At 32.6% G+C, this 13043-nt stretch overlaps 1 protein-coding gene across 1 annotated transcript; it reads left to right on the top strand.

Annotated features, from left to right (window-relative positions):
• Positions 1-322: 322 nt before the first annotated feature.
• On the top strand, positions 323-3051 carry LOC100811802 (2-alkenal reductase (NADP(+)-dependent)). The gene is made up of 5 exons (XM_003520974.5): positions 323-613; positions 1179-1356; positions 1569-1735; positions 2310-2392; positions 2485-3051. Exons 1-5 carry the CDS (start codon positions 389-391, stop codon positions 2861-2863), a joined length of 1032 nt encoding a protein of 343 aa, XP_003521022.3. The 5' UTR covers positions 323-388; the 3' UTR covers positions 2864-3051.
• The last annotated feature ends 9992 nt before the right edge of the window (positions 3052-13043 follow it).

The following is a 13043-nucleotide window of genomic DNA, read 5'->3' as shown; positions in this document are numbered from 1 at the left end:
GTATAAATTAAAAGATTAATTTGTTTTATCTCTTTATCATATTAATGTATTCATTTAAATTGTCTTGATTTACCAATAAAATTTGACACAAATGTGAACTGCTTAGATATTTAAGATTGATGAATGCTTTCGACGATATTTTGCTTGACCAAATAATGTGAAACAGGTACCCACACTTACGACACTTGAGTTTTCAAACTTGATTTTGCCAACAACGTTACGTAGGCAATGAGCCAATGATGACACATTATTCTTCTTCGTATGATTTTCCTACTTTCACACTAGCTTTTTCACTCTATAAAATATATCCATCCACGGAAGAGACACAAATACAACACAAACAATTAACACACACAAACAGAGGCTACGTACGATCAAATTAATTAAGATGGCGGAAGTGAGGAACAAACAAGTGGTTCTGAGGGACTATGTGAGTGGTTTTCCTAAGGAATCCGACATGAACATAGTTGAAGGAACCACAATATTGAAGCTTCCACAAGGTTCCAATGATGTGCTTCTAAAAAATCTCTACCTTTCCTGTGACCCTTACATGAGAATGCTCATGACCAAGGTGGAAGGCCTCGACGTGTTTGGCACCTATACACCTGGCTCTGTAAGTCATCAATTTTTTTTTTCTCAATTTCATTTATTTTATTTTGTAATATTTACCCTGTTTATTTTTTCTTTTTTAGTGATTACTATGTTATTGATAGCAAATATCATATATGGTATACTTATCGATTTTGTCAGTTTGTCGAGGAATATGACTAGCTACTTTTAATAGAATCTCTACTTGCATGCTATTTTGTTATGTTATCAAATCACACATGTTGTGTCATGCCAACTAATTAATTTCATTAAATATTGGATGAAATTATGTCTTGAGGAGCTAAAATTGTACAATGGTGATATTTGAGAGATTGAAAATGCAATTAAGCAATTTTTTTGTTTTTTTTTGTTTTTTGAGAAAATAGTTCAGCAATGAGAATACCATTGTTTAATGAATAAACAGTGCATCATATCAGGTTGCTTATGAATGCCATGGTTCCAGTGTAAATACTTTAATTGAAGATATTCTTTAAGAAGACAATGTTTGTACTTGTAGTGTAGTTTTGAAAATACTCTTTGGGATCATAAATTTGTGCTGGTACTAACTACTAACCGTTGTGTAAATGCAGCCATTAACAGGGTATGGAGTGTCCAAAGTCCTAGAATCTGGACACCCAGATTACAAGAAAGGTGATTTAGTGTGGGGATCTACAAAATGGGAAGAATTCAGCTTGGTGTCCCCAACTCAAATACTTTTCAAAATTGAGCAAACCGATGTTCCGCTTTCATATTATACTGGTATTCTTGGTATGTATTCAATAAAATAAACACAATTTATGTTCCTTCTTGTTCAATTATATATGCTTCTCATGTCAACATGACATGATGTGCAAGCCTCAGATTATAAATTGTAATACTTTTCTTGGTATGCTTCTTCAAAATGAATCTTAGCAAGCATGCAAGCTTATGGATACATGTTGTGCTGTTTTCTCACGTTTTAGTTTCTTCTTTGAACACAGGTATGCCGGGAATGACTGCATATGCAGGTTTCTTTGAAGTAGGCTCTCCCAAGAAAGGAGAGAATGTTTTTGTTTCAGCTGCCTCTGGTGCTGTTGGTCAACTTGTTGGCCAATTTGCTAAATTGACTGATTGTTATGTGGTTGGAAGTGCTGGAAGTAAAGAGAAGGTATTCTTCTATTGTTGTTATTTTATATGTATGCAAGAATGATAAATTAGCATAAAAGTTTGCTTAACTAGTGTGCTGTTTAAAGTTTTAGTGTTTTGAATTAGCCTAAATATTTTGCGGTTATGTTGTTGAGTATTTCCAAGATTAGATAATTCTCTGTTATTTTAAGTCCCTTGGCAGTGGAAACTTTTAAGACATGTTTAAACTTTTGGAATTTTCCAAGATGTAATTAAAAAACATGGAAATCTTTTTGATGAAAGGATCATACAACCATTTTTGTCAAATAACAAAAGTTGCACATTGTAATGTTTTTTTTCTATAATTCATAAAATTGCATCAGTGTGGTGCTTTGCTGAAGTTTGTTTGCAAATGTATCCTATTATGTATCCAATTCAACCCTTGCCCCTCTACTTTACCCCAAAAATAAGCCTTGTACTTTTATTAAGAGAATCGTGGCATACACCAACAATACTAGTCTGAATAATAAGACCTGAAACGAAATCCTTTTTGTTTATATTTGCTCACCAACAAAAATATCTAGTTCTTCTTTCATTTCAATTTTTTTTTCAACCAGGTGGATCTTTTGAAGAATAAATTAGGATTTGATGAAGCCTTTAACTACAAAGAAGAGTCAGACCTCAATGCAACTTTGAAAAGGTCAGTATTTAACACTTTTTGATAGAGAAAATTTGATTAAATTTTTCCATACAATTTACACTATTAACTTCGTGTCAATTTATATATATCAGATACTTTCCAGAAGGCATTGACATATACTTTGAGAATGTTGGGGGCAAGACACTTGATGCAGTACTCCCAAATATGAGAGTTCTTGGTCGCATACCTGTTTGTGGAATGGTCTCACAGTACAATCTGACACAACCTGAAGGTGTAACAAATTTGGCAAATCTTATATTTAAGCGGATTCGAATGCAAGGTTTTATTGTTGGTGAATTCTATCACCTATATCCAAAATTCTTGGAGTTTGTCCTGCCTCATATTAGAGAAGGGAAGGTTGTGTATGTGGAAGATATTGCTGAAGGTCTTGAGAATGGTCCTGCAGCCTTGGTTGGCCTCTATAGTGGTCGCAATGTTGGTAAACAAGTGGTTGTTGTTGCTCGTGACTGAATGCAGATGCTTTCGTTGGACATTGCTGTCTTTTTTTATGATTTTGGTGTTGAATATTCAGGGCTCTTTGTATGTTTTTTGCAATCATTTTCAATTGTGGTATTTGTGATAGCAGTGTAACTTAAGCAACTCTTAGTTGAAACGTATTCCCTGAGTGGTATCATATGGTAAAGCCTTTTGTTACTTAATTTTGTTGTGAAGATGAGGATACAATTTCGTTACTTATAATTTTTAGCTACTTTCGATTGCACTTTTAAGCTAAGATATATTTTAAAAAATAGTGTCAATTAATTACTGGAATTAAATCTATTTCTTTAATTCCTACCATTAACTGGAACCTATCTAGTGACAATCAGGCAAACAAAATTCCATATTACAAGTACGATGTTGGCTTTATTACAACAATGCCACTGTTAATGCAGCAAATAATTGTGAAGATGATATCTGTTGCTCCTTGAATTGGTTCGCTTGATATAAGAAAATTGATCCCATTTCTGTTCAATTTGCCGAATGGATCTTTTACAAAAACTGAGGTGGCTCGTGCGCCGGAGAAGTTCATATAAGTGATTCCATAGTGTTACAAGATGTGCTGTTTTAGTTTATGTTTGCATTCAATTTAATATCAATATCCAAACTTACAAACACAATGAATTGCTCCTTTTCATTTTGTGGTGACACATGCACACAAGAGGGTGAATATTGGTTTGGCTAAACTGATTGATGGCCTCTATTCACATGGAACTACCACCAGTTCATGGAAGGATTTCTCAGGTATTTGATTCTTTTAGTAATACTATTTGTAATTCAGTTTCAATTCCGGATTCAGTTCATAGAAAAGTCGTCAAATCAGATTCCTTATGTTCACATTAAAAAAATTGGTGTTTGTGACATTTGCTATTTTGCTAAGCAAAGAAGTAATTTCTCTGTAAGAGTAGAGCTTTGCATGCTCTTGATCTTTTACATAAGGATATATGGGGGGCCGTATTATGTTCCATCAGTACATAATCACTGTTATTTTTTAACTGTTGTAGATGATTTTAATAGATATATATATATATACTTGAATTGTAATGTTGAAAGGTAAATTTGAAGTGCAAACACACAGGTTCAGAATTTCAATTTGCCGATAGAAAATCAATTTGGTGCTACTGTCAAACAAATAAGGACTGATAATGGTCCAGATCAATTTATGTTGTCTCCTTTATATGCATCTAAAGGGATCCATCATCAGACCAATTGTGTTGCTACCCCTCAGCAGAATGGGAGAGTTGAGAGGAAGCACCAACGCATTCTAAATGTGGCTCGGGCTTTATTGTTTCAATCAAAATGGCCCAAGAAGTATTGGAATTATGCCATTCAACATGCAGTTTTTTTTATCGATCGGGTGCTTTCTAAACTGTTTGGTTATGTAAACTCGTGTAAGTGTCGTAGACTAGAATGGTAATATAAAAAAGATAATAAATATATAAATATCTGTTTATTTAATTTATTATTATTTAGTTTATTATATAATATTATTATTATTTAAATATTTTTAATACTATTATACTTATTAATTATTATTTAGTTGATTATAAATTATATATTACATGTTATGTTTTACGTTAAAAAAAAATATTGTTGGACTCAAACAGATGCCCAACGATTCAAAATAGACAAAAGAAAGGTGGCTATTGCTTTGTGAACCACCCATATTATTTGTGCACCTAGCAATAATTAGGTATTCCAAAAATACCCCTGACTGCTTTCTTCTTCCTTTTAGCTTTTTCTTTGATGTTGTTAACTCATTCATCCGTTCATTCTCTTGGTTTTGTCGTGTTTTTGCATTTTCGTGAGAGAAGAGGTGCATTGTGGCCACTATGGTCGAGGTGAAAGTGTTACGGAGGTATGTCAATAAGTGATGGTTGGTCTGGTTGTTATCGGTAGAGGTAAGTTGTCTTTGATTTTATTTGTTTTCAACGTATAACACTTACGGATTAAGAATCCATCAATTATATAATACATACGGATTAATCAATCCGTAAGTACTATATAACTTACAGATTATCAATCTGTATATGTTATAAGGATTAACCAATTCGTACAACGCATACGAATTGGCGAATCCGTAAGAGTTATATGGATTGAGGAATTCATATAACTCATACGGATCCGTATGAGTTATACGGATTGAGAAATCCGTATAACTCATGGATATAACTCCTGGATTGAGGAATCTGTATGCGTTATACGTATTTTTTTAAAAAAATAAATTTAAAATTAAAAGAAATATTTTTTTATTTTTTAAAATAATAAATATATTAATATGTTTGTTATAAAAATTAATTTTGTAAAAAAATATTTGTTTTATTGTTTATTTAAAATGTAATTAGTATTATTATTTTAAATATTTTTAAATAACTATATTTTGATAATTAATTTGTAAGTATTTGTTTTTATATTTTGGAAATGGTATTAATTATAAAATAATTCACGTTTATAATTTATTTGAGTCGTTGTGGTCTAAAATTGATTATTTTTGTCCTTATAATTTGATGAATTAGAATTAAGTTCAATAATATAATTTATTTTAGTACATATGGTTAAGTTATAATTTTTTATGTATTATATGGTTATTAATTTTAAGTCAAAAAAGTTGATCTTGTTGGTTTTTAATATATAGGGTTATCAATTTTAATGTTTTATATTATTAAATGCAGTAAAAAAATACGTAGGGTTTTGTGTGATAATATGTGTATGGTGTGGTTAGGGGTCATTTTTTTGTGATTGAAATTTTTGAATGTGTTGTTAAAATGGACGAAGATTAGTGAATGAACAAAATGAAGGCAAAGCTGATATGAATGAACAAAATGAAGACAAAGCTGGTGCGAAATTAAAACATGTTGATTGTTCTGGTGTGTTCAATACTTCTCAGGTATTAATATGATTTTTTGTTGTTAAAATAAGTTATTGAATGTTTGTTGAAAAGTAAAGATGTTTGGATTGCATTATAGGTGTTTGCTATCCGTGATGATATTTTGAATTGTAGTAGCAAGCTTCATGATGATGAACCAAATAATTTTGATGATGCCAAAAGCCCAAGTAATTGATTCAAGACTTCAAGATCAAACATCAAGAATCCAATCCAAGATTCAAGAGAAGAAATCAAGAAGCAACAAGTCAAGACTTCATATAGGATAAGTATTAAAAGATTTTTTCAAAAACCAAATAGCACAGTTTTGTTTTACAAAAGAATTTTCTCAAATTTTCTAAGTTACCAAAGTGATTACTCTCTGGTAATCGATTACCAGTTATTAGTAATCAATTACCAATGACCAGTTTGGTTTTCAAAATGTTTTCAAATGGTTTATAACGTTCCAAAATGATTTTCAAATAGTGTAATCGATTACACTATATTAGTAATCGATTACAAGTGAATCTGAACGTTGGAATTCAAATCCAATTGTGAAGAGTCACAACTTTCCATAAAATGAATTGTGTAATTGATTACACCTTTGTGATAATCGATTACCAGTGAACAGTTTTAAAGAAAAAGTTAAGAGTTATAACTCTTAACATGGTTTTCTCAAAAGTCATTACTTTTCCAATGGTTTCTTTGACTAGACATGAAGAGTCTATAAAAGCAAGACTTTGACACACATTCAATATATATATGATATTCTTCCAAACAATTATTTTTCACAATCTTTTTCTAACCATTGCCCATTGCTTTTTCTTTGCCAAAAAGCTTTCTAAACTTTGTTTTTCTACAAGTGGAAATTCTACAGAAAACAAAAGTGTGCTATCTTTTCATACCTTCTCCCTCTTGCCAAAAGATTCAAAGGACTAACTGCCTGAGAATTCTTTTGATCCTCCCTTCCTCCTCTTGACAAAAGATTCAAAGGACTAACCACCTGAGAATTCTTTTGATTCTTCCCTTTCCCTTAAACAAAAGATTTCAAAGGACTAACTGCCTGAGATATCTTTTGTTTCCCCTTACAAAGATTCAAGGGACTAACCGCCTAAGAATTCTTTGTCTTAACACGTTGGAGCGTACATCCTTTGTGATACAAGTAGAGCGTACATCTACTTGGGTTGTGATACTCAGAACAAGAGAGGGTACATCTCTTGTGGATCAGTTCAAGTGGAGCGTACATCCACTTGGTTGTTCAAAGAGAACAAGGGAGGGTACATCCCTTGTGGATCTTTGCTTGTAAAGAATTCTACAAGGTTATTGGAAATCTCAAGAACCATGGTTGCTTGGGGACTGGATGCAGGCACGGGTTGTTGTCGAACCAGTATAAATCTTGTGTTTGTCTTCTTCTTCCCTACACTCTTTACTTTTCCGCTGTGTTCTTTTTATTTCCACTTTACTTTTGTCTAAGTTATTGTTTTTGTTCTTTACTTTCTCATAACTTAGTAGTAAAGTCTAATTGAATCTAGTAATATTAAGAAAGATAATTTTTTAATTAATCAAGACACATTAATAATTAATTCAACCCCTCCTTCTTAATTATTCCGAGGCCACTTGATCCAACAAATTGGGCTTGAGTTGTTGCTTATGAAATTGGTTTTGTGGCAGTCATTATGAGGTCAGACACAAACACTAGTATGAGAGGAAGGACGTCATTTATCTTAATTGGTTGTGATATGAGTGGTCAGTATAGGTCCAGGAAGAAAGATTTGGTAAGAAGAGATACTGGCAGTTGAAAATATGGGTGTCCTTTTAAACTGTGTGGGAAACCAGTGGTTGAAAGTCAATGATGGATGTTGAAGTTAATGTGTAGGAGTCACAATCATGAAATGACAAAGTCATTAGTTGGACATTCATACGCTAGTCGATTGACTGAGGATGAAAACATAATTATTGTTGATATGACAAAGTCAATGGTGAAACCAATAATTATTTTGCTAACGCTGAAGGAGCACAAAGCCAATAGTTGTACAACAATCAAACAAATATACATTGCAAGAAGTGCATATCGTTCTTCGATAACTGGCAATGATACTGAAATGCAACAACTAACGAAACTTCTTGAACGGGATCAATATATTCATTGGCATAGATTATAGGATGAAGATGTTATAGTGATATCTTCTGGTGTCATCCTGATGCAGTGAAGTTATGCAATGCCTGTAATGTGGTATTTTTGATAAATAGTACCTACAAAACAAACAGCTATAGGCTCCCGTTACTTGACTTTGCTGGTGTGACACCAATGGGAATGACATTCTCTGTTGGTTTTGCCTATTTGGAGGGAGAATGTCTAAATAATGTGGTTTAGGCTCTAGAACGGTTTTGAGGTTTTTTTCTCAGACGTGATGTCCTCCCTGGAGTTATTGTTACTGATAGAGATCTAGCAATTATGAATGCAGTGAAAACTGTATTCCCTGAGTGTACCAACTTTTTTTGTAGGTTTCACATTAACAAGAATGGCAAGGCAAAGTGTAAATCCCTGGTTGGTCAAAAAAATGCATGGGATTATGTGATGGATGCCTAGAGGAGTTTGGTTGATTGTCCTTCTAAGGATCAGTTCGATGATTGCGTTAAGAAGTTTGAAATTGCTTGTTCACCATGACCAATGTTTGTTGACTATGTCAATCAAACATGGATAATCCCCCACAAAGAAAAATTTGTTAAAGCCGGGATGAATGAGATTATGCACTTAGGGAACACAACAACAAACAAGTATGAAAATTGTCATTTTTTTATTAGGGTTTAGGACTTAATGGATAAAAATACTTGCATTTGTTTATTGTTTTTTGTGTATTTCATATGCAGGGTTGAATCTACTCATTGGGCTTTAAAAAGACTACTACAAAATAGTCATAGAAACCTATGTAGTGTTTGGGAAGCCATGAACAACATGATCACGGTGTAACACACTAAAATTAAGGCATATTTTGGGATAAGTACACATGTGGTTGGACATATGGAGAAATGGTCTGAACCTACCCAAACTGTCGCACAACCCTCTCTAGTCGATGTATGACAACAACTGGACCCATCGGATATGTCCGAAAAACAAAAAAATCAGCTTGAAGTCTCTAATTGCACGGTGGTCACCATAAGGCATCCAACAAACACTATCAGACGTCAATCTATCTAGACGCTTCTGATACGTCGACAATGGTAATGCCTTCCCAAACTTCTAGCGTTAGGTACGTTATTTTCTCTCATGATAATCTTCAGCAACAATAGCCTCATCAACAAAAGGAAAATGTTCATAAATCCAACACTACACATATTTTGAAAACAAAAAAATAAAATCAACACAATATTCAACATCAAAAGATCAACAAAAAAAAATCAATTCAATTATAATTACCTGTAATAGTATGATATATCCTACAAGTTGTCTGGCACTGCTCTTAGATGCATCATTCAAATTGTCGTACATATGGACTAGGGTGGTAGCTCCCTATGCATAGCTTCCACTCTAGATGAGGTCACAAAAGGCGTCCAAGAATACCACATGCACCTACGTTGCACTCTTGTTAGCAAAAAGAGTGCAACCTACCAAATGCAACTGATAAGCTCGAGTTGCTAGCGTTCGCTGTGCGGCATCACATTTGCTACAATAAATGTCTCGTAGCCATTATAGCCGAACATATGACCCATGGCATTGTACTATCTTAGTTCTTGCTTCATCTGCGCTCACCTCAAGTAATTCAACTAACAGCAATACCGATTCTTCCATATGAAGAGCCTCGAAGCTATGGAAGACGCCTGTGATGGACAGATGAAGCAACGATGACACATCATCGAGGGTGATAGTCACCTCTCCTACGGGAAGATGGAAACTACTAATTTCCTTATGTCACCTCTCCGCAATAGCCAATATAAGTCCCCAATCCCCAATATCCAAGGAACATGCGGACAGAGGACTTAATCTTGAGGTAGCAACTAAGCCTTCAATCTCTAGAGCAAGCCTGCCGAATTTTTGAACCTTCTTTCCATGGGAGGATAACTTCAACTAAGGACGTTCCTAAAAATAAAAATTTAAATCACTTTAACAATAATAACAAATACTTATTAAAATATATTTTATTTAAAAATATAAATACTTCTCCATTCCAAACAATCATTGAACATGACCAACATAACTAGTCAGAACTGATGTGTCATGCGGTTCGCCTGGAAAACCCTCAACATCAGCAACTTCATCATCAACAGTTGCTTCTTCAGGCTGTTCGTGGACCTCATCAATTGCGTGATCCATGTGTTGAACATCCTCAGCAACAGAGGCAACTGCTTGTTGCCTACGTGTAGATGCTTTGGGCCTTCGTCATTGGGGAGCTTCATCTGAATCACGATTTACTTATCTCCTCAACACTCTTCCTATAACCCTGCCTAAAACTCAACCCAAACCTCTGGTTCTAACCATAATCTGCACATTTAAACAATCATAACAATTTATGTCAAAATTCAAACAATACTTCAATTAATTACTATTTAATAATTCATATATAAAAAAATTAAATATATTTTTTATTAGTTTTATATAATCAAATTAACTTCTTTATTAAAAATCAACATAAAAACTATAATTAATTAATTAAAATAACAAAAAATATGTCTCCTTGCCTATTTTTTTTACAAAAAAACTAATAAAAAAGAAATATATTAATATATTTATAATTTTTTTTAAAATAACTATTTAAAAAGAAAAATCAAATAATATATTTATAATTTAAAAAAATAACTATTTAAAAAAAATCAAAGTAATATATTTATAATTATAAAAAAATAACTATTTAAAAACAAAAATCAAGATAATATATCTATAATTAAAAAAATAACTATTTAAAAATAAAAATAATTTATTTATAATTTAAAAAAACATATGGATTGATTAATCCGGATAACTCATATGGATTACCCAATCCGTACGAGTCATACGGATTAACCAATTCGTATAACATATATGGATTGTGTAGTCTGCATGAGTTACACGGATTACCCAATCAATATGCGTTATACGGATTCCAAACGCACACCAACAACCATTAAAAACATCAAATGCTGACCTCGACAACAAATATAAAAACTTGTGTAAAATGCAGTTTTTACTTATGTATAATCTAAGTAAAAAAAAATAAAACACTTTACCAAATAAAAAAAATAACGTGGCAAGGCATTTCATATGCATATAAACTTCTCCATAAGTATTGTTATAAAAATAAAATAATTAAAAAAAACAAAACTTCTCTTAACCAACAAGTCATTTTTCAGTTCGAGTGGTTCTAGACTCGATCACCTTAATCAAGGTATCGAGTTCAAGTCTTGTGGATGATAAAAAATTTGTTGGGAGGAGAGATCCCACTAAAGGTGGTTAGTCAGGTTCTTCGACAAAGAGTTTGGTGGATGAAAAAATGTGATTGGGAAGAGAGACCCCACTAAAGGTGGTTAGCGAGGTTTTCTGATAAAAAAATCTTGTGGATGAAATAGAGGTGATTGGAAGAAGAGATCTCACTAAAAGTGATCAGTTAGGTTTCCCAACGGAAATTAGTCAGTTGTGGATATGAAAAATACCCTTAAATGCTTTATTTTTTTCTTATTACCATTTCCAAAAAATTAGAACAAATAAATTAATTTTAAATTCAAAAAAGAAGGGTGATTTACAAGAAGTTTTGACACTTGGATTACAAGAAGGGTGATTTGGTATTTGGAATTGCTAAATGGGAAGAATTCAGCTTGGTCCCCTCGTCTGTAATACTTTTCAAAATTGAGAACACCGATGTCCCTCTCTCATATTATAGTAGTATCCTTGGTATGTATTCCTTTAACACTTTTTTTTAATCTCCATAATTAGGGTGTTTGACTTCTTTGTGAAATGAGGTATTTCTACAAGTTTTAATCCTTTGGACCAACTTGTTGGATAATCAACACTCCCACAAATAAAATTACTCACACCATAAAGGATCGTGAGAACACACAAAAAAATTACACCATAAAAAAAATAATAACAAACATAAAAATTTAACATGGTTCAGCACCTCTTGCCTACGCCCACGGAACTGTCTCAAAAAATATTTTCACCATCACAAGAATGATTACAAGATTGTAACTCACCTCAAATAGTGTATCACTTTACAAACCCGAGTACCCCACTCAATGGTTACAAGAAATGATAACACTCTCACACAAAAACACTTTTCTCTCAACAAAGTGACTTTGGTTCAAAATCTCTCTTCTCACACACTCTCTCTTCATGTTGTTTCTCCACTAAATCTCTTCTTTATTTATAGTGAAGATTGTCACCAACTATAATAAATAAGTTCTCTTGGAAGTTGAAACAAAAACAACTTCTAATGGATCCATTCAACTAAGGTTCATTTAGTAAAATGTAATCTTCCACTTTGCATTTAAGCCACCTAAACCTTAATGATAAAAATCCAATTCCCAATATGCATGAACCTTATCTTTTGGCTTGAAACTCTACACAACTATATGACTAATCCTAGGTTTATGTTCATTCAACTTTGTATTAGAAACTAATCATCTCCCACAAACTCAACGTATGTTGCCAATTGATTGAGCTACACCCACTAGATTAAATTCAATTTAATTATGTTCATTTGAGTTCAATCATATATGCCCCTCATGTCAATATGATGTGCAAGACAAATTTTATGTTGGATTATTTTTCTATTTCATTTTCTTACTATATATTATGCTTCCTCAAAATGAATCTTAGAAAGCATGCAAACAAATTTATGGATGCTTGTTGCATTTTTTTCTCAAATTTTATTATGCCTTATGACCCATGTTAGTTTCTTCTTTGTACACAGGTATGCAGGGAATGATTGTTTATGCATGTTTCTTTGAAGTAGGCTCTCCCAAGAAAGGAGACAATGTTTTGGTGTTGTTGGTCAACTTGTTGATCAATTTGCTAAATTGACTTGTTGTTATGTGGTTGGAAGTGATGGAAGTAAAGAGAAGGTATTCTTCTATTATTGTTATTATACATGTTTGCTTGAATGAAATATCCTATTTACTTTGTTGTTTAAAGAATTACTATTTTGAAGATTGCTTGAAAATGTATCATGTTATGTATCCAATCCAACACTTACCCTTCAACTTGATCCAAAAATGAGCCTTTGAGCTTTTTTTTTAAGAGAATTGCGACATAAACCAGCAATACTAATCTAATTAACATGACCTGGAGTGAAAAATTCAATATTTAATGAAGGAATT

Source organism: Glycine max, chromosome 3 (assembly GCF_000004515.6).
Source record: "Glycine max cultivar Williams 82 chromosome 3, Glycine_max_v4.0, whole genome shotgun sequence".
NCBI classification, from domain to species: Eukaryota; Viridiplantae; Streptophyta; class Magnoliopsida; order Fabales; family Fabaceae; genus Glycine; species Glycine max.
Note: the sequence above shows the minus strand (reverse complement) of the source record. Positions and strands in the feature narration are given on the sequence as shown.

Bases quoted from the DNA above. Each gene is read 5' to 3' on its own strand.
- LOC100811802 (XM_003520974.5), top strand. From the start codon at position 389: ATGGCGGAAGTGAGGAACAAACAAGTGGTTCTGAGGGACTATGTGAGT. The intron at 614-1,178 runs GTAAGTCATCAA...GTGTAAATGCAG, and splicing joins GCACCTATACACCTGGCTCT to CCATTAACAGGGTATGGAGT. The intron at 1,357-1,568 runs GTATGTATTCAA...CTTTGAACACAG, and splicing joins ATATTATACTGGTATTCTTG to GTATGCCGGGAATGACTGCA.